The 18031-nt window shown below is 41.5% G+C and overlaps 1 protein-coding gene across 3 annotated transcripts in view; it reads left to right on the forward strand.

Moving 5' to 3' along the window:
• The window catches only part of TTC21B (tetratricopeptide repeat domain 21B), an 86698-nt gene extending 74711 nt beyond the window's left edge, over window positions 1-11987 (forward strand). Inside the window, exons 28-29 of one of the 3 annotated variants that reach the window (XM_054044848.1) lie at window positions 8975-9042; window positions 11520-11987. In XM_054044848.1, coding sequence (XP_053900823.1) covers window positions 8975-9042; window positions 11520-11597 — 146 coding nt within the window. In that variant the 3' untranslated portion in view covers window positions 11598-11987. The remainder of the gene's footprint in view (window positions 1-8974; window positions 9043-11519) is intronic. The other 2 variants (XM_054044849.1, XM_054044850.1) reach the window with 2 other exon arrangements.
• The last annotated feature ends 6044 nt before the right edge of the window (window positions 11988-18031 follow it).

Raw genomic sequence — 18031 nt, forward strand, 5'->3', positions numbered from 1 at the left:
ATGGCAAGAGAGAGCCATTTGAGTTGGTACTTTGACAAGACTCTCAGCAATTTACAGCTGGTGTTCTTCTAGTAGTGTTCCTGTAGGTGCTTCTCTGCAGGAGTGCGTACGCCTCTTGAGCCCTTGCTCAGAGATTTTCCATTAGAAGAGTCTGTTCAGCCTGCGCATGCGCTCTATACAACTTTATGCTGCACATCGAGGGTATATAGGGCTTCGTGGATGAACCGCCTTCAGTTCCTTCTCTTAATTTTTCAGTGCGAGACCGAGCTCGATTGTGTCTGCCTTGTGCATACCTCAGTGTGTTCTACAGCTGTTCTGTTAGTTTAGTGTTTCTAGTTAATGTTAGTTTTAGTATAGAATTACTTAAATAGTAGTGAGAGGATTGACTTTTTTTCTCTCCCTTTTTCCTCCTATTTTTCTGGGGAGCCCTACCAGCCTGGCTGGGCGTGCCTGGGTTACCACGTTTCAAGCTGCCTCACTTGTTAGGAGGCAATCTCAGTCAGCGACAGCCACTGTAATAGCTAGTCTACACTAGAAGTGTTATGCCACTGTAACGTGTCTGGTAAAGATGCTCTATGCCAATGGGAAAGTGCACTGCGAGAGGCGGAAGCTATGTTGGCGGGAGAGTGTCTTCTGTTGACATAGCGCCAGTGTGGTCAGCACTTAGGCCGCTGTAACTTGCTGCGCTCGGTGGGCGTGGTCTTTCACACCCCCGAGTGATGTAAGTTAGAATTACTTAAGCAAAAGTGTAGACTTGCCCTAAGTGTGTCTATTGCTTGGGAGAGTCTCATATCTTCCAAAAGTGTAACTTGCCTAGCTCTCAAATTTAGAGCACAGAAGAACCAGGAAACCAAACTGAGACTTCTGATGATGGAGCACTCTCTTAGACCTGCTTCTGAGTGAAATCAGTACACCCTACCCCTGTACATCTGTCTCTGGACAGATCCAGCACCCCTTTGACTTAGGCCCAGGTCTCCCCTAAGCTGGGGAGCTTATAAGGAGCTGGCTCCCAAAAGGCCCCAATCTTGTGCTAAGTCCACTGTGTCGGAGGCCTCAACCTCTCGGCTTGGTACTGTGGAGCCGAAAGACACTCTTCCTCCCATACCAGCAAAGCTGGGAGATCCCAGAGTGCTTTGGAGAAGCACAGATTCAGCAGGCCCCAGGTCCCATCTATAAAGGACAGGGAGGCCTAGGATATATACACTCCTTTAGAATTGCAATATCTATATCACACTTACCATCAGCATCTTCTCTCTCGACTCCTTCAGTACTGGGCAAATTGAAGCACCAACCATGTTCTGCCTTGGCACTGACACAGTCCAGCTCAACTGCTGCATTGGTACCGACCCACTCACTGCTGCAGGAATTCAGCTATTCCAGAGACTTGTCAGTCTTAGATGAGCCAGAATACCCACTACTTATGGGTATCAAATGACTCTTGGTACTGATACCCCAATCTCCAGATTACCTTTGCTTCCCAATACTGCAAGACACTCTGCCTTTGTCTACTGGGGCCCCATCATTGGTGGACTTTGCGGAGGATGAAGGAGCGATTCAGTCAGTCTCTTCTATATCAGTTCTGTGTTCCCCTCCACATCCAAACAGGAACCCGTACTTCAACAAGGATCTTTGTCCATGACAGGGATAGTGGGATCAGCCCTGAATGCCACCTCCTGCCTTGTATAGGCCCCCACCACTGGCCACACTACGGTTCTTGGACTGTGTATTGACAGCAATTTACCAGATCTATAGCTCCATTGCACAAGAATCTAGGATTGCACAGTCCATCTACCAAACCCCAGCATGAGATGTTTGAAGAACAGGAGGTTAGGGCAGATAAGGGGGTCACCCCACAAAATCATACATCATCTCCAGACGAGGTGGTCGTGCCTCCACCACCATCGATGGGTGCCAATTTCTTTCAATTCCAGACCTTGTGAAGGGAGTGGCTGCCACCCTCACATACCTCTTGGGGAGATCAAAGACTTGCGACTCCAGATACTGGACATTCTGCAGTCAGCAACATCCACCCAGGTTGGTGCTACCCATTAATGAAGCGCTCCTGGATCCAACGAAGATTATGTAGCAAATGCCTGCTACTATCTCACCAACTTGTAAATGGGCAGATAAGAATATTATGTTCATCCCAGGGACTCTGAATTTTTGTTTGCCCACACCTTGTCTAATTTCCTGGTGGTGGATGCTGTAAATGAACAGGGTAAACAGCATTACTTAGGGTTCACCCCAATGATAAAAATCAGAAAAAGTTAAACTTTTTTGGCTGAAAGTCTGCGACCCTCCAATTTCGGATCATAAACTAGATGATCATGGCCAAGTACAGCTTCATGAAATACAATACATTTGCAGCCTTTATTGAACATCTTTCACAGGAGCACAGAGAATACTTTCACACCATCATCAGAGGGTCAGTTATTAGCCAGAACCTCTCTTTAAGCAGCCTTAGGTGTTGCAGACACCATCACCAAATCCATCTCCACAGAGGTTGTTTGCATAAGGCATCCTGGCTCCAGCTCTCGGGGTTCCCGAGGGAGGTTTAGAATACTGTTGAGGACCTCCCATTTGATGGTTGGAAGCTGTTCTTGGGGGCCATGGATGAGTCCTTGCATGCACTGAAGGACTCCAGGGCCATGTTGAACTTTCTGAACAAGAGGAGATTTTGTATGTCTCAAATTGCCCAGAGATCATACCTTGCCTAATTCACTGGCTTTCAGTGAACCACTAAATCTGCTAGGAAGAGACAGACAAATTCCAGAGAAAGAGAGCTGCTAATCCTCCTTCAGCAAGTAATCAGTTATCACTGAAACAACAATTTTGACAGGATAGCTGAGGGTTCGATTCCTCTCTTGCCTCTAGTTTACAAGATGCAACCTTTTGCCCTCCTCCCCAATTTTGGAGACTGCCTTTCTCATTTGCAACTGATTTGATGGTGTATTACAACAAACACATGGGTCATACAGGTCATAATATCAGGCTATATCATCCGCTTTGTATCCCTCCCGTCCTCCCTCTTATTCCATCTGTCTTTAGAGATTCCTCTCAGGAGACTATACTGAGACCTGGTCTACACTGCCACTTAAGTCAATGTAAGTTACGTCACTCAGGGGTGTGAAAAAATCTCCCACCAACTTAGCTTCCGTCCTTGGGGAGGTGAAGTACTAAAGTTAACGAGAGAGCGCTCTCCCATCAACTTATCGCATCTTCACCAGATCCACTAAATCGATGCCATTGCATTGATCGCAGCACCACTGATTTGGGAGGCAGTGTAGACAAGCCCTGAGTCAAGAAGTGCACTCTCTCCTTCATTTAGGAGCTATGGAGGCAATCCTGTCCCTTCACATGGGGGAAAGGGTTTTACTCAAAGTATTTTCTTGTGCCAAAGAAGGACAGAGAGTGAAGACCGATCTTAGATCTAAGACAACTGAACAAAGTTGTAAAGTCTCAAAAGTTCAGGATGGTGACTCTGGCAGCTGTAATCCTTTTCTAAAGGCATGAAAATATTTTTTGGTCCTCAGCTTACAGGACACCTGTTTCCATATAGTGATTCACCCCACTCACAGGAAATACGTATGGTTTACCATGGGCCAAGAGCATTTTCAATACTGATTACTTCTGTTTGGTCCCAGGGTGTTTTCAAAGATTCTAGTGGTAGTAACTTATCTTCAGCAAGAATCAACTGTATTCTTCCAATATCTCAACGACTGGCTACTCAAGGGCCAATCTTAGGAAGCAGTGCTGACCTCCACCCAGACAGCTCTTGCTCTCTTTCAGGAATTGGGATTCCAGCTAAATGTAAAAAGAAAATCCATGTTAGTGCCAGTATAGATAATATAATTCATGGGGCCCAGGGCTTTCCTTCCCATGGACAGATTCATAACTTTGGCATATCTGGTCTATTCAAGGAAGCCCCAGTAAGGAACTTTTTACAGGTCTGAGGTCATATGGCAGCTTGCACCATTGTAACCGAGGGTGCAAGATTATGCCTCCACTGCTTTCAATGCTGGTTCAAAAGGACCTATTTCTGGACAAGAGACAGCTTGGACAAACAGGTCACAGTTTCCCTCCAGGTGAAGAGCTCTCTAGACTGGTGTAAGAATCAACTCAGTGTCTGTCTGGGTGTTTGCCATCTCCAGTAGTAACTGTGACAACTGATGCATCATCACTAGCGTGGGTAGCATCCTCAATATTGTCACAACGCAGAGCAGCTGGTCATCTCAGGAATCTGGTCTCTCTATCAACTTGTGGGAACTCAGAGCACTCAGGAACACCTGCCTTCAGTTCCTACCCCTCACCAGGGGCAACTCAATCAGGGTCATGACAGTGTTGCTTGCATGTTCTGTATCAACAAACAGGGAGACGCAAGATCCCCCTCCCTGTGCACTGAAGCTATAAAGTTGTGGAACTGCATTATAGCCCATTAGAATCAGATCTCAGCCATTTACCTTCTCACAGGACTCTGAATGGGAATTGGAGACTCAAATTCTTCACCGGATATTCGAAAAGTAGGGACTTCCAGAGGTGGAGCTATTTGCAACATGCAGCAATAAGTGTCCCTTGTTCTGCTCAAGAGGAGGCCTAGGTTGCCATTCTTTGGAACGTGCCTTTCTGCTTCCCTGGACAAAGGTAGTCTTCTATGTGTTCCCTCCAACATTGCTAATACTAAGAGTGATGAACAAGATCAGACAAGACAAAGATAGTTATCCTTATAGTACCGACTTGGCTGAGACCTGTTTGGTAACTTTACCTGCTTCATCTGCATGTCAGCTGGCATTCAAGCTTCTGACCATCCCCCATCTCCTGTCCCAAGATGAAGCTTTTGTGCTTCATTCCAACCTAGGAGTCCTCCATCTCCGAGCATGACTCTTAGATGGTATACAGGATTAGAATGCACCTACTCAACAGGAGTACGATGGATATTACTAAACATTAGTAGGAAGTCAACTCAGATTACTTCAGATTGTATCACTGTGTTGTACCTGAATACTCTTTGCTTTCAGCTATTTTGGTTTACCTTCTGGACCTGAAGACATAAGGGTTATCAGTTAGCTCTATTAAGGTTCATCTGGCCAAGATATCAGCATTTCAGTCCCCACTAGAAAGGTTTTTCATATTTGCTTACCCTGTGTCCTCAAGATTTATTAAGGGTTTTGGGAACCACTACCTCCAGGTTAAAGATCCTGTTCCTACTTGGAATCTCAACCTGGTACTTAAATACTTCATCACATTTCCATTTGAACCTGTGGCAACCTGCTCCTTGCTTCACTTATCTATGAAGATGGCCTTTCTAGTAGCTATCAAGTTGGCCTTCAGGGTGGTGAAATTGTAGCCTGGATGGCAACCCTCCCTCCACCCCACCCCTGCCCTTTCCTATTTACAGTGTTCTTCAAAGACAGGTTCTCTTTGTGGCCTCACCCTAAATTCTTACCTAAAGTGCTGTCAGATTTTCACCTTAACCAGTGCATCTGTTTACAGCAGAGAGATCCATGGGTTCCCTGATCTCTATACAGAGACTTTCAAGGAGGATCTCTGGGTGTGTTGCATGCTATGCAGCTGGTGCTCCCCTTTCCCCTCCCAAAAAGAGTAATAGCGCACACTACCAGATTGTAGGCAACTTCCACAACTTTATTCAAGAACATTCTGGTGTCTGACGTATGCAGAGCTGCTACATGGGTCTCTGTGCATACTTTCACTAAACACTGTCTTGCTCTAGACTGTCAGATCTGATGCTGAGCTTGGTAATTCTGTACTGTTTTCAGTCCTGGACTCAATTCTGAAATTCCCTCCTCCCTGTGGGGATACTGCTCAGGAATCACCTCAAGTAGAGCAACCATAGGGACACTATTGGAAGAAGTTACTCACCCTATGCAGTAGGCTGTAGTTTTTTTGAGATGTGTGTCCCTGCATAAGGTGAGTAACCTTTTCTTCTAGTCAACTTCCCACAAGCTTCAATTTTGGAACCCATTATGGTTCACTGTTTCTATTTGCAACTTACATATTGCCTATTAATATAGTATTAATTTTGAATATACATTATGCTACTTATTATGTATGAATTAGTGGCTCAGCTTTGTGACTTTGTTCTTACAATTTAATTTTGATCAGATATTTTTTGCATATAATTTTTAAACTAAGAATTTTTAATTTACATATCTCCAACTCAAAATTGGTAGCCAATTAAATACTGTTCAGGATATTTTTAAAGTTCCACTTAAGAAAGTCAGTGAATTCAACTATTGGAATGTGTGTTTGGTCTCCTACTTTTAGACCATTTTATAGAGAAGAATGTATACAAACTTTACACAGGAGACAGATTTTTTTTTTTTTATTAAATAAAACCTACCGCCACACTCATAGGATGGTGGTTTCCCAAGTTCAGTTCCCAATTTTGGACTATGTTGATGGCATCTCAAAAAAATAAACACTGTTTACAATGCACCCTCTTACAGGCTTTTCTTGTACTTTTTTTTTTAAAGGATGTGGAATGATAGTTTTCTATGCAATCTAGAATACCATTGTTTTCATAATGTACAGCTGTACCTTATATACAATAAATTGCTGCATCATATGTTTCTTTAGGTGCAGTTCCTGAATCTCCTTATGTCTCAGATTTAAATATTTTTAAGTGAACTGTATATTGGAGAGGAACTACAGTGTCTGTAAAGGAACTACATTTATCAACTTAAAACAAATAATCTACATATTTAGGCAGGTTACCTAAAATAGACTAGTTCCTAGGTGTACTTGGCCTCAGAAAATAGGGAAGGTCAGAGTGCACCAAGAAAAGCTTTTAAGGATCCTAAAGGTTGGAAAGGAAAAAAAATAGGAAAAGGAGGCAGATAGGAAGCTGGAAACATCTTTCCATAAAGAGAACGAGATTACTAAAGTGTTCATTTTGCATGCTAGTAATGAACAAGAATGATCAAATGGTAACTGGCTTCACCAAGGTTTCTTGAGCTAATCTTTCTTGAAGATCTTTTCCTAGGAGGAGAAAGTGTCTAATAGTGAATTATATCTATGGGTTTCACACTGAGGGGCTGGCCTATGGAATGTCTGGATGGTGTCATAAAGTTGCATCTCAAACAACTACATTTTGAAGAAGCCGCCTCAACAGACCAAGGCCCAAGAGAAATGTTCATTTCAATGAGGCCAGCATAGAACTTGCCCTTGAACTTTCTTGAAACATTTTAGAGGGCAGATGTGGAGCAAACATGCAAACTTATGAAGTCATTTGGCATCTAGATACTATACCACAGTTAAAAAACGTAAAGTAGATATAATCTTGCATACAGTAGAATCATGGCCAATTGAAAATATTGTTGTATGCCTCTATTTCTCATTGTGTACACAAATACCAGATTTACAATCCTCATGCAGTAGAATCAATGCTAGAAAAAATGGTAGAAACTTCAGCTGGCATGTAGACCTTGTACACATTGGTAGGGCTCTGTGCCTGTCTTGGAATTCACAGATTGCGTGACTTTCCACGACCTTCGTGATTTCTGCAGTGGCCAGCGTGGCTGACCCAAGGGTCGCCCAAGCAGCTGGCTCAGGTGGCCCAATGGCTAGCCACACTTGCCACTGCTGGAGCGGCCCAGCACTGGCCTCTGCTCGGGGGGGTAGCCGGAGCAGCTGCTGCTCAGTGCTCCCCAGGCAGCCGGAGCAGTGGCTCCCCAAGGTGCACCCCCCCCCCCAAGATTTACTAAAAATACCTGTGACTAAGTCATGGACAGGTCATGAGGCTGTGAATTTTTGTTTATTGCCCATGACCTGTCCATGACTTTTACTAAAAATATCCGTGACTAAATCGTAGCCTTACACATTCGTCATCTTATTGCCCATTTGCTTATGTAGGATAGCTTTATAGAAAATGTTCTGAACTCTAGACTTTCTTATGGCTGTCTTGGAAATTACTCATCATAGACTTTATTTCTGGGCTCTGAGCTCTTCCCCAACCTGAGATATTTGGGCTGTGCCTCTTTTCCTGCAAATATCAGATTTGTCCTCATGTCATTACGGATCTTGGCTATTCCTAGTGTCCTTTTACTCGCTTCTGTGCCTGGAGAGATACAAACAGAATAGCATTTCAGCTTTCCTGTCTTAGCCAATGCAGGCCAGACTTTTAAAGCTTTCTTTGAGGCAGCAGTATGCAGAATATTCCTCACTTTGTTGTTTTTCTTGGGGGACAAGAATTTTCAAGTATCTATATCCCCAACAAGGCCAACTCATCAAGCTCCTTTTTGTTGGCTTTCTACTCCCCCATCATGTTATAGCTAACAAAATGGGGTAGGTAAAAGACAGAGATGCTTCATCTGTGAAGAAATGTTCTCAAGAGCCATAGAACCACTTTTCAGTACTATTGGTAGAGAATTTGAGGTGAGTACAGAAGAGATGTGGCCAAATTCTGGTGCCTCAGAGACAAATGTTAACTGCCTCTGATATTTGCTACAAGGGGCACAGTCCAAATATGTTGATTGAGGGAGAAGCGAGTTCCACCAAGAACATAATCAGCTAAACAAGTTTTCCATTCGTGTTCTCGTATCTTTTTATTTAGTTTTGTGTCCTCACCTAATATAACTAAACTATCAAAAAGGTGGTTTCTATCAAAATAGTGATTCATAGCCCAGTGTGAGAAGTCATGAAGGATGATATGGCAACTTAAATTAATATGGGTTACCACTATATATTCTTTAGAATGTAAATCTTCTTTCCTGTGTGTAAATATAACTGGTGATAAGTTTATTTAATTTAAAAATAACTTCAAAACTCATTTTAGAGCTCTACCTAACTTGTCTGTTTCAGCGGGGTGTTTTGGAGATAACTTAGCAAACAGTTATTCCAACTTTTTTCTTTTAAGTAAACTTGACCATTGGGATATTTTTCAACTTGAATGTGATGGTTTTTTTTTCTTTATTTAATTTTAAGCATAATATGTCATGGGTATTTGCACTGCTTACAGGATACAAGCTGGCATTTAATTACTTGAAAGGAAAGAGATACGTAGAAGCAATTGATATTTGTCATAAGGTAGGCTTTTAATTCATATTTTAATTGTTTGCACTACTATAACTTCCTTTTAAGTACTGAGTTATTTCTAAAAAAAGAACAGGAGTTCTTATATATGCTTCCGAAGAAGTGGGCAGTAGCCCACGAAAGCTTATGCTCTAATAAATTTGTTAGTCTCTAGGATGCCACAAGTACTCCTTGTTCTTTTTGCGGATACAGACTAACACGGCTGCTACTCTGAAACCTGAGTTATTTCTGTATTTTTCAGATTCGGGAATTACAAATTATGTAGCATTTGGCTTTGGAAATTGTTTAATTTCATAAATTTGATAGATGTTCAGGCTACTTGGTTTAGTTCAGCCTGTTTTATCCTAAATTCCTCAGATCTGAGGAATAACTGAGAAAGTACGTGTCTCCAGTGTTCCCTCTAATTTTTCCCACCCTTGTGTGGAATGAATTTTGTTATGTGCACCAACATGGAGATGATGTGTGACCCACATCATCTCCATATTGGTGTACATGACAAAATTCATAGGGCAAGGGATTGGGAGCGTGGGAGGCCCAGGGCTGGGGCAGAGGGTTGGGGTGTGGGTTTTGAGGACTCTGGCTGGGGGTGCAGGTTCTGGGGTGGGGCCGGGGTGACAGGTTTCGGGTGCAGGCTGTCCCGGGGCTGTGATGGGGAGAGAGGACTCCCCCACAGCTATCTCTCCTCGCAGCAGTACCTGGGCTGAGGGGAGGAGGGGTACCTCACCCATGGCTGTGCTGGGGCTGGGTTGAGTTGGGTCCGGGGGAGGGGTGCCTCTCCCCCAGCCACGGCAGGTCCAGGCCAGGCTGGTTTGGGGCCGGGGCACCTTTACCCCAGCCACAGCACGTCCAGGTTGGGTTGGGGCAGCGGGAGAGGCGCCTCTTCACCAGCCACGGCACGTCCAGGCCAGGCTGGGTTGAGGCACATTTCCCCCAGCCGTGGCAGGTACAGGACTTGGCTGGGTTGGGGCCAGGAGAGGGGCACCTCTCCCCCGGTTGCGGCAGGTCCGTGGCTGGGCTGGGTTGTGTCCAGGGTTGGGGGAGAGTAATCTCTCCCTGCCGCAGCCCTGAGTGCCTGCACGGCACTTAATGGGCTGCAGCGTGATCGCACAGCTTAGAGGGAACTTTTGCTTGGCTCTGATATACCATGGGAGACCGCATAAGTATCCTCTTCCGTCCTATGGTTGCAACTTGGTAAACCATGTAGAAGTGTAACTTAAGTTAATGAAATTTGAGAGCAGAATTCCAATATTAATGTCACATGAAAGACTAGAAGAAGAGTAACTTTTCAGTAGTGTCTCTGTAAAATAAATTTTATGACCACAACAACCTTTTGAAATTTGGTGTAAATTAATATTTATTAACAGTTCTATTTAACTGTTCCAATTTATTGTGGCTGACTTAAATAGTCTCAATTTGAGGGGTGAAAGGGATGAGGTTGGAGGTATTGAGAAAAAAAAAAGTATATTTGAATATTACTTAGTGCAGTCAAGTACTATCTTTCAAATCACCTGTTTATTAATGACGTTTATAATGGTCATGCCTAAGCGTCAAGCAAGAATGGGGCCTTATTGTGCTAGGCACTGAACAGATTAGCACAGTCCATGCCCCCAGGAGTTAAACTGTTAAGACACACAAAGGACTGAGGAAAGGAATATAACAGAGAAGCCAAGTGAACAATGTCTGCAGAGCTCATGTTAAAGCCATGTTTTTTGTTTGTTTGTGGGGAGGTTAATTAGGAAGGGATGAGCTAAATGGAAAGAAAAGTGAAGGGAGAGGATATTAAAGGCAAGGATGTGAGGGGGACAGTGCAGTGGAGAAGAGGGAAAGGGGCTGGTGTGGAGTGAAGCTGAGATGAAGTATGTGTGAGAGCAGTGGGATGGGCTAGATGCCCTAAGAACAATCCTGTCCAAGACCCTAGGTACATACTTGGGTGGCTAGCCTGTACTGCCACAGCCATGCTTCTATTTTTAGCATGTTAGCTCGATCAGAGCCAGCACAGGTATGTTTTCTCAAACTGGAAATTACACCTTCCAGCTCCAGAGCAGACCTATCCTATTGGAAGGCAGAGAGAGGGGGTTGGAGCAAACAGCCAATCAGCACAGAGCAAAGAAAGTCCAGTCAAAACTAGGAAGTTCTCTGAATGTCTGATGGTCCCTGTTTTGCTGCTTCTGCTGGTGCTCCTAATGGCTGGAGTCACTGGCTAGTTTCTCCCTGCAGTTTTCCCCCAAGTTCACGTGGTGGGTGGAAGGGACAAGATTGTCTTTATGATACAGCTATTTATGACCTTTGTACATCTGCTGCGATGAAATATCTTATGTATTTATAAGCAAAATCATCAAACTGTTACCGATTTATTAGAAGGTTTAAAATGAAGCTCAAAATAATGACAGAAATAACTGATGACAGTACTTGTTCATTTTAGGCTGCTTTATAACTGGTTTTAAATTGTGTGTATTGTTTGCCTTTAACAGGTCTTAAAAGCACACCCAAACTACCCAAAGATCAGAAAGGAAATACTTGACAAGGCCCGTGCATCTTTAAGGACTTAAACCTTATTTGTATGGATCACTGAATTTTTATCCAATTTTGGAAAGTATGTATTGGATATTACAATGAAGAAATGGCCATTCAGTATGTAAATATTATAAATACTGTACACATAATCTAGATCTCATATATAGTTACCCTTCAAGGAGAGGAGAGATTCTTTCTTCAGAGCTGTGGATTTACCTTTTCTCCAGTAGAGGAGGCTTTTGTACATCAGGATTTAATAAACTAAAAAAGAAATAGTGTGTACAGGGCCATCCCTAGCTATTCTGGGGTCCTACGTAGCCCTCCCGCGGGGGTGGGGAACCCAGGCCTTCGCGGGGGGGGGTAGGGGGAGGCTGGCTTGGGGGACAGAGGGGAACCACCCCACAGCACTCACCTGCAGCGTGGCTGGGGCCGGGTCGCTGCACTTCCCGCCGCCGGTGAGTGCAGGCCCGGCCCTGTTGCAGTCCTCAGGGGTTGGGAAGAGGCGGGGCTGGGGTGGGGGGGCCTGGGGAAGAGGTGGAGCAGGGGCTGGAGCAGCACACAGCTGCGCAGGGCACCAGGAAATTTGGTGCCCCAAGTTTCCTGGTGCCCTATGCAGCTGCGTACTTTGCATATGGGTAAGGACGGTCCTGAGTGTGTATGAATTACAATTTTGTACTAGACTGGAAACTGACAAGTGATTTCCATTGCTATCTTCTAGAAGGTACTAACTTTAAACTATATACAAATAACCCATCTTGCAGTCCTGTTCCACAACAGGAAGAAATACTACTTTGCTGTGTGAAGAAGAGACATCTGAAAATACAAATAGCTACAGTGAAGGCCACATGTGTTTATGTAGTACTGATTGAGTACACTTCTCACAAATGGATTCACCCACAACTAGAATATTCATCTGTCTTCTGCTAGTGATGATTTACTAACTATCAAAAAGTTTTAAATATAATTTGAAAATGTTTTTGGAAGATAACAGACATGTATCCCAAACTATACACAGTAAATAACTTGTATTTAAAAAAAATCAAAATGTTTAAAATAAAATAGACTAACCCCCTGTACTTCCTGAGCACACAGCAATCTCTGGTCAGAAAAGGCAGTGAAGAAATGGAACAAGAACAAGGTGTTTCCCGTCTTAAGTGCTGTCATTTGTGGCACAGCATTTTAAACTCAGTGTAATTTTTCCTCCTCCTCTGGAGGTCATTATTTTTGTTCATCACTAAAGACAACAATCCGTCCTTAATTCTCCTTTAATGATTACTTACAATTTCTCAGTTCCAGCAAATTGACTTAATTAGCAATCTCAATGTAATCTTTATTTATACTGTTACTACAGAGATATTTGTAAATGGGGTTTTATTTTTACATTCACTTTTAACTGAGCTATATGGTTAAAGTGGGAAAGCAGTAGGTTTATATTTTAATATGGTTTTAAATGAAAATGAGCTTTTAATTGAGATTTAGCATTTAGTAAAAAAGATTATTTTTTTGTAATATTTGGTAAAGCTGTTTGATTTAAAAGGCTAGGAAAATCAGTATTCCCAGTTGTGAGAAATATTCGTAACACTCTAAAGTATTTCATTTTGAAATACTTCTGTTTTTGAATGTCCATCCATTGATGTAGTATATCCATGTATAACTAATAGTTATGTGTGTATAACAAATTATGGTTTGTCTCATTTAATCTATAAATGTTTTACAGAGAGTGAGTTTTGGTTATAGCAATCAAAGATTTCATACTCGGTACACAAAATACTGGCTGTGCTATAAGAACAGTTTCATCCCACAAATGAGGAAGACTGATTAATGAGTGGGTTCTGAATGCTCTTCTCTTGACTGGTATATCTTACTCTACAGAAATTGTTACACTACAGCATTATGTCTTCAAATAGCACATTGTGTTTATCTTTCTCAAAAAAGCTATTTTGGCAAGAAAAGAGAACTTTTAAAAACAGTAATTAACTTCCTAAAATAGCTAATTTCAGTTTCCTCAAGTAATTCTGGCTGCTTATGTTGACATTTTGTAAGGTCCATAAAAAGACATGACACTTGAAAATGTCTGTTAAGGATGTGTAGCCTACGTAAAGGAAATAACTTAAAAATCATATCTGACATAGCTACCAGTAATTGGGTACAATATCCAGGTTGACTTTTTTTAAAATAGCAGGGACCATATCAAGCCATTTTGCAGTAAAATCTGTGGGTGAGGGACAGAACACAAGAAATTGAAACGTTAACTTTGTGTAGTTTCCTCTGACAGTTGTTGTTGAAGGGACTGTTTGGGAGGGCTGCAGAGGAAGGGAAGTATGCAGCTTCCAAATCCTGTAGATCATGGGTGAAGAAAAGCTGCTGTCTTGTGAAGGAATTGGCCCCGATGTCATTTGTGAATGATTATTTTGTCCAGCTGGAACAATATTTACTGCCACACAAATCTTGTATCTTCTGTGCTATGAGATGTGTTTTATGGTGCAGTATGTCTACTCCTGGCCTTGTTTTCACTGGCAAAAGTAAGATCTATAATTCACTAATGCAGCTCTACTGGTGGTAGCAGTGGTTAAAGATGTTGTATTAAGTGGGACTCTGGCATTGTTACTAGTGTTGTCTAACAGTAGGGTTAGATGATGGTAAAGGCTTATAAACAGGCCTGGACACTCTACAGCTTCCACTGTTGGTACCACCATCAGAACTGCACCAGAGGGCACTAATGAATCACAGGTCTTATTTTTGGTAGTGTAGATACAGCCACTGACTCACTGAAGGGGAGCCACAGATTCACCCACTTTCTCACACCCAACCCAGTTCCACCAGCCTCAGCCTGCCTCCATTTGTATTAATGGGAGCAGGATCAACACTTGGTTTTTAAGTCAAAAGTGAAAACTGAATGGTCTACTTCATGATGCTAGTTAGAAGATGCCTGTCTATTCAAAAGAGGCATGAGTAGTTCTGTTTCTGTATCCGTTTAATCTTCGTATATAGTGTTGTTGTAACCATGCTCATCCAAGGATATTAGCAATACAAGATGGGTAAGGTAATATATTTCAGTTGCCCAGCTTCTGGTGAGAGAAAGACAAGCTTTCAAGCTTACACAGAGCTTGAAATATGTGTTAACTACTTATGCTAGACAATGTGTTACACCTTATATTTAGTTGTGACACTGAGTACATTTCCAAGACCTGAAGAGCTCTGTGTAAACTCGAAAGTTTGTCTCTCCCACCAACAGAAGTTGGTCCACTAAAAGGTATTCACTCACCCACCATGTCCATTTAATCTTGGCTGTCTCATTAGAAAGAGCAAACTATGGGGAGGGAGTAAGGAAGGTTTGATCATGGACATTTTGTGATGTAAACACTAGTTGCTAGGAGCTGAACTGAGACCACAAGGTCACTCATCTACCATCTGATTATTATAATTTCCTGTTTTTACCAAACAGGGCTATATTCATATTGGCAATCCTGGTAAAAGGCTTCCAATTTTCCATTAAGAATTCCTGAGCCTTCCAGTCCCTAATGTCTTGTTAAGGATGAAATCTTTTTAAGCGGGAAGTGCGGGAAGAAACCTTTAAATCCAAAGATGAACAAATATGCTGTGATTATAGACAGTCTGTCTTAAGTGTTGCTTAAATGTACTTTTCTCAGATGAATTAAATGTTTTCTCTTTGGTCCATATGAACCACTTCAAACTCTTGTCATTTTGTATTCTTTACATTCTCTCTCAAATTGCCTTTTTTTTTTTAACTGAATGACCTTGTTTCATTTCTGTATAATTGGAAATGCTGATTCCTGATCTGCTGTTTTTTATTTTAGTAGTTATTTCTTTTGCAGTCTTTTTCCAAGCCACCTTCCTAATAATGGTTTTGAATAGAAGAGGCTCCTGGGATTGAGGGAAGTCAGCTATGTTAATTTCAAAGAGCTCCAATCTTCAGTATGATGTTTCCTAGCAACCCATCTTCGACTCTTGCCTTTGGTGAACAAGGGAGGGGAGTGAGTGTGTTTTCTATTGATTCATTCACTCGAGATCTAAGTGTCCTGTGGCTATAGCAACACAAACCAGAGGTGTCTTCTCTCTCCCCCTCCACCCCCTTTTGGTTTAGGATCCCTGAAATATTTTCTAGGAGGACATCCATAGGGTAGCTTTTCTGACTGTAAGCAGAATAGGCTCTGGTAGACTGCTTTTCTATCTCTATTTTGAGCACTATGCCAGTACCATAAGAATTATCTTAGAGGTAAAATGGCAATAATTTCACTAGCTAAAATAAGCAGACTAATCAAACTAATACTGAATAATTTTAAAATAAGAGTACATCTCTACACTGGCCAGTGTAGACCAGGTCTAACTATGTTATGAACCACTTTGCAAATTGTTGTAGCCACACTAGGGAGGGTTCATAATAGGGACAACTCTAAATTAGGATTCTAAACCCTAATCCTGCAAACACTTAAACATGAGTAATTTTATACATATGAAGTTATTGTTAGACTAAGCCTGTGCTGGCCAGAGAAAACTTGTCAGCAACCTTTCTGACAAGAATAATCTTTGAAAAGAGTTTGGGATAAGTGTTTTTCCACTGTAGATTAGACATTTGAGATGAAATCCTGGCCTCAGTGAAATCAGTGCAAAACTCATTGAACAGTGGGGCCAGGATTTTATGCTTGAAGCATATACCAAAATATTAAGCATCAAACATTAAGATGTTCAATTAAGAAAACTTTACACTTACTGTATTTTTATTTGACTCATCAGTAGTAACAATCCATTATCACTGCAGCATGTGGGATTCTTAAATGTGTAAAGTTGCTCAGATGCGTAAAAGTTTCAGGATCAGGGCCTTCATCCAGAAGATGGTTACACCTGGTCTATGCTTACCAGGGAAATTGTAGAAACTTTCACAGGCACCTTACTGGGAACAATGCCTTTTAAAACTGGTTTTGGATAATATGGTCCCTTGTATTGTAAACAAATACTGAATGCTAGCATTTTAAATTTCATCATTTTTATCAAGACAGTACTGCCTAGACCTCATGTGAAAAGATCTGGATAAGTATAACATGAGAGCCATAAAAATGTGGTTTTTGTTAGTTTTACACTGAACATTTTGCATATTCTGGTAAAAGATAACTCCGTATTCTGGTTATTGAATATTCTGAATCAGTGTAATAGCATCCAAAAACTGGATATCTTTGAATGATCTGCAAGAAATGGTAAATGGCAAACTAATTACATTTATAGATGGTACTAAATCAAAAGGTGCTCCAAATATCAGCAGGGACAAAAGATTACCAAGTCGGATGTTAAAAATATGGGTGAGATATGAAATTAAATCTGGAAAATACAAACCAACAAATCTAGGGGAAATAATTGTAAACACAGATATTCAATTAGAGATTCTTGGAAAACAATAATGCCAAAAAGTATCTACAGTGATAATGGACAGAAATTGGATAGGAGCTTGCAATTTGATATGGTAGCAAAGAAAGCAAAAGCTATTCTGAGCTGTCTGCAAAGGCATTATGTCATGGACTAGGGAACTGATTTCTCTGTACAGCACTGGTGAGACTGCACATAGAATACTGAAACAGTTGTAGGAAATTCAATACCAGAAAGAGATTCTTAATTCCTTCCTATTTTGTTAAATGCGAAATAAATAAAAATAAAGGCCTGGAGGGTCTGCCCTGTGGGGGTGTGTGTGTGTGTGTATATGTGTGTGTGTGTGTGTATATGTATGTGTGTGTATATAAATATATATAAATATAAATAAATAAATCGGTATGGCTTTGCTAACTGATGATCAATGGGAAATATAAAATATTGATTATAAGTAACTGAAAGATGCACACATCATGGAAGAGATGTGTATCTTTCTTTAGAGAAAGCCTGAGGCATGTAACTAGGAATGCTGTGATGAAACTGAGCAGAACAAATTTTGAGTGATTCCTATTAAAATATACAGTATATTAGTCATTTCAAATTCGAAAGGGTACAGTAGGGACTAATTTATGCTAGTATGGGGTGGACAAGAGGACTTAGATCTTCTGTCTCTAAAATTACTGGAGGTTTTTCCTACATTTTGGTGAAAATATTTTTTTCTATTTTTTTTTTCCCCTAAGGGAGGAGAATCTAGACACTAGCTTAAGATTAAAACATTCCTCTTCAAGTTGGCAGAGATTCCAAAACCAATGTTCCTTCTCTAGTGCTTTCTTTGTCTACTTGTGATGGTGTGCTACATCCTGTTGGGTTTTGGCTATTTGCTTTACAAATTCTTTGCTTGGCTGGTCAAGTGAAATTTTAGTGGCCCCAAATTGCTGTGCATTCTCCAGTATTTATGCTATATGCTCTAAGATTTGCAGTGACCTATGGAATTGATGAAGCCTCCATAAACCACCTATTTATTTTATTTTATTTTATTTTATTTTTTTTACTGTGTAACAATGCTGTCTTTAGAACAATACAATCTTTA

Source organism: Malaclemys terrapin, chromosome 11 (genome assembly GCF_027887155.1).
Source record: "Malaclemys terrapin pileata isolate rMalTer1 chromosome 11, rMalTer1.hap1, whole genome shotgun sequence".
In the NCBI taxonomy this organism is placed as follows: domain Eukaryota; kingdom Metazoa; phylum Chordata; order Testudines; family Emydidae; genus Malaclemys; species Malaclemys terrapin.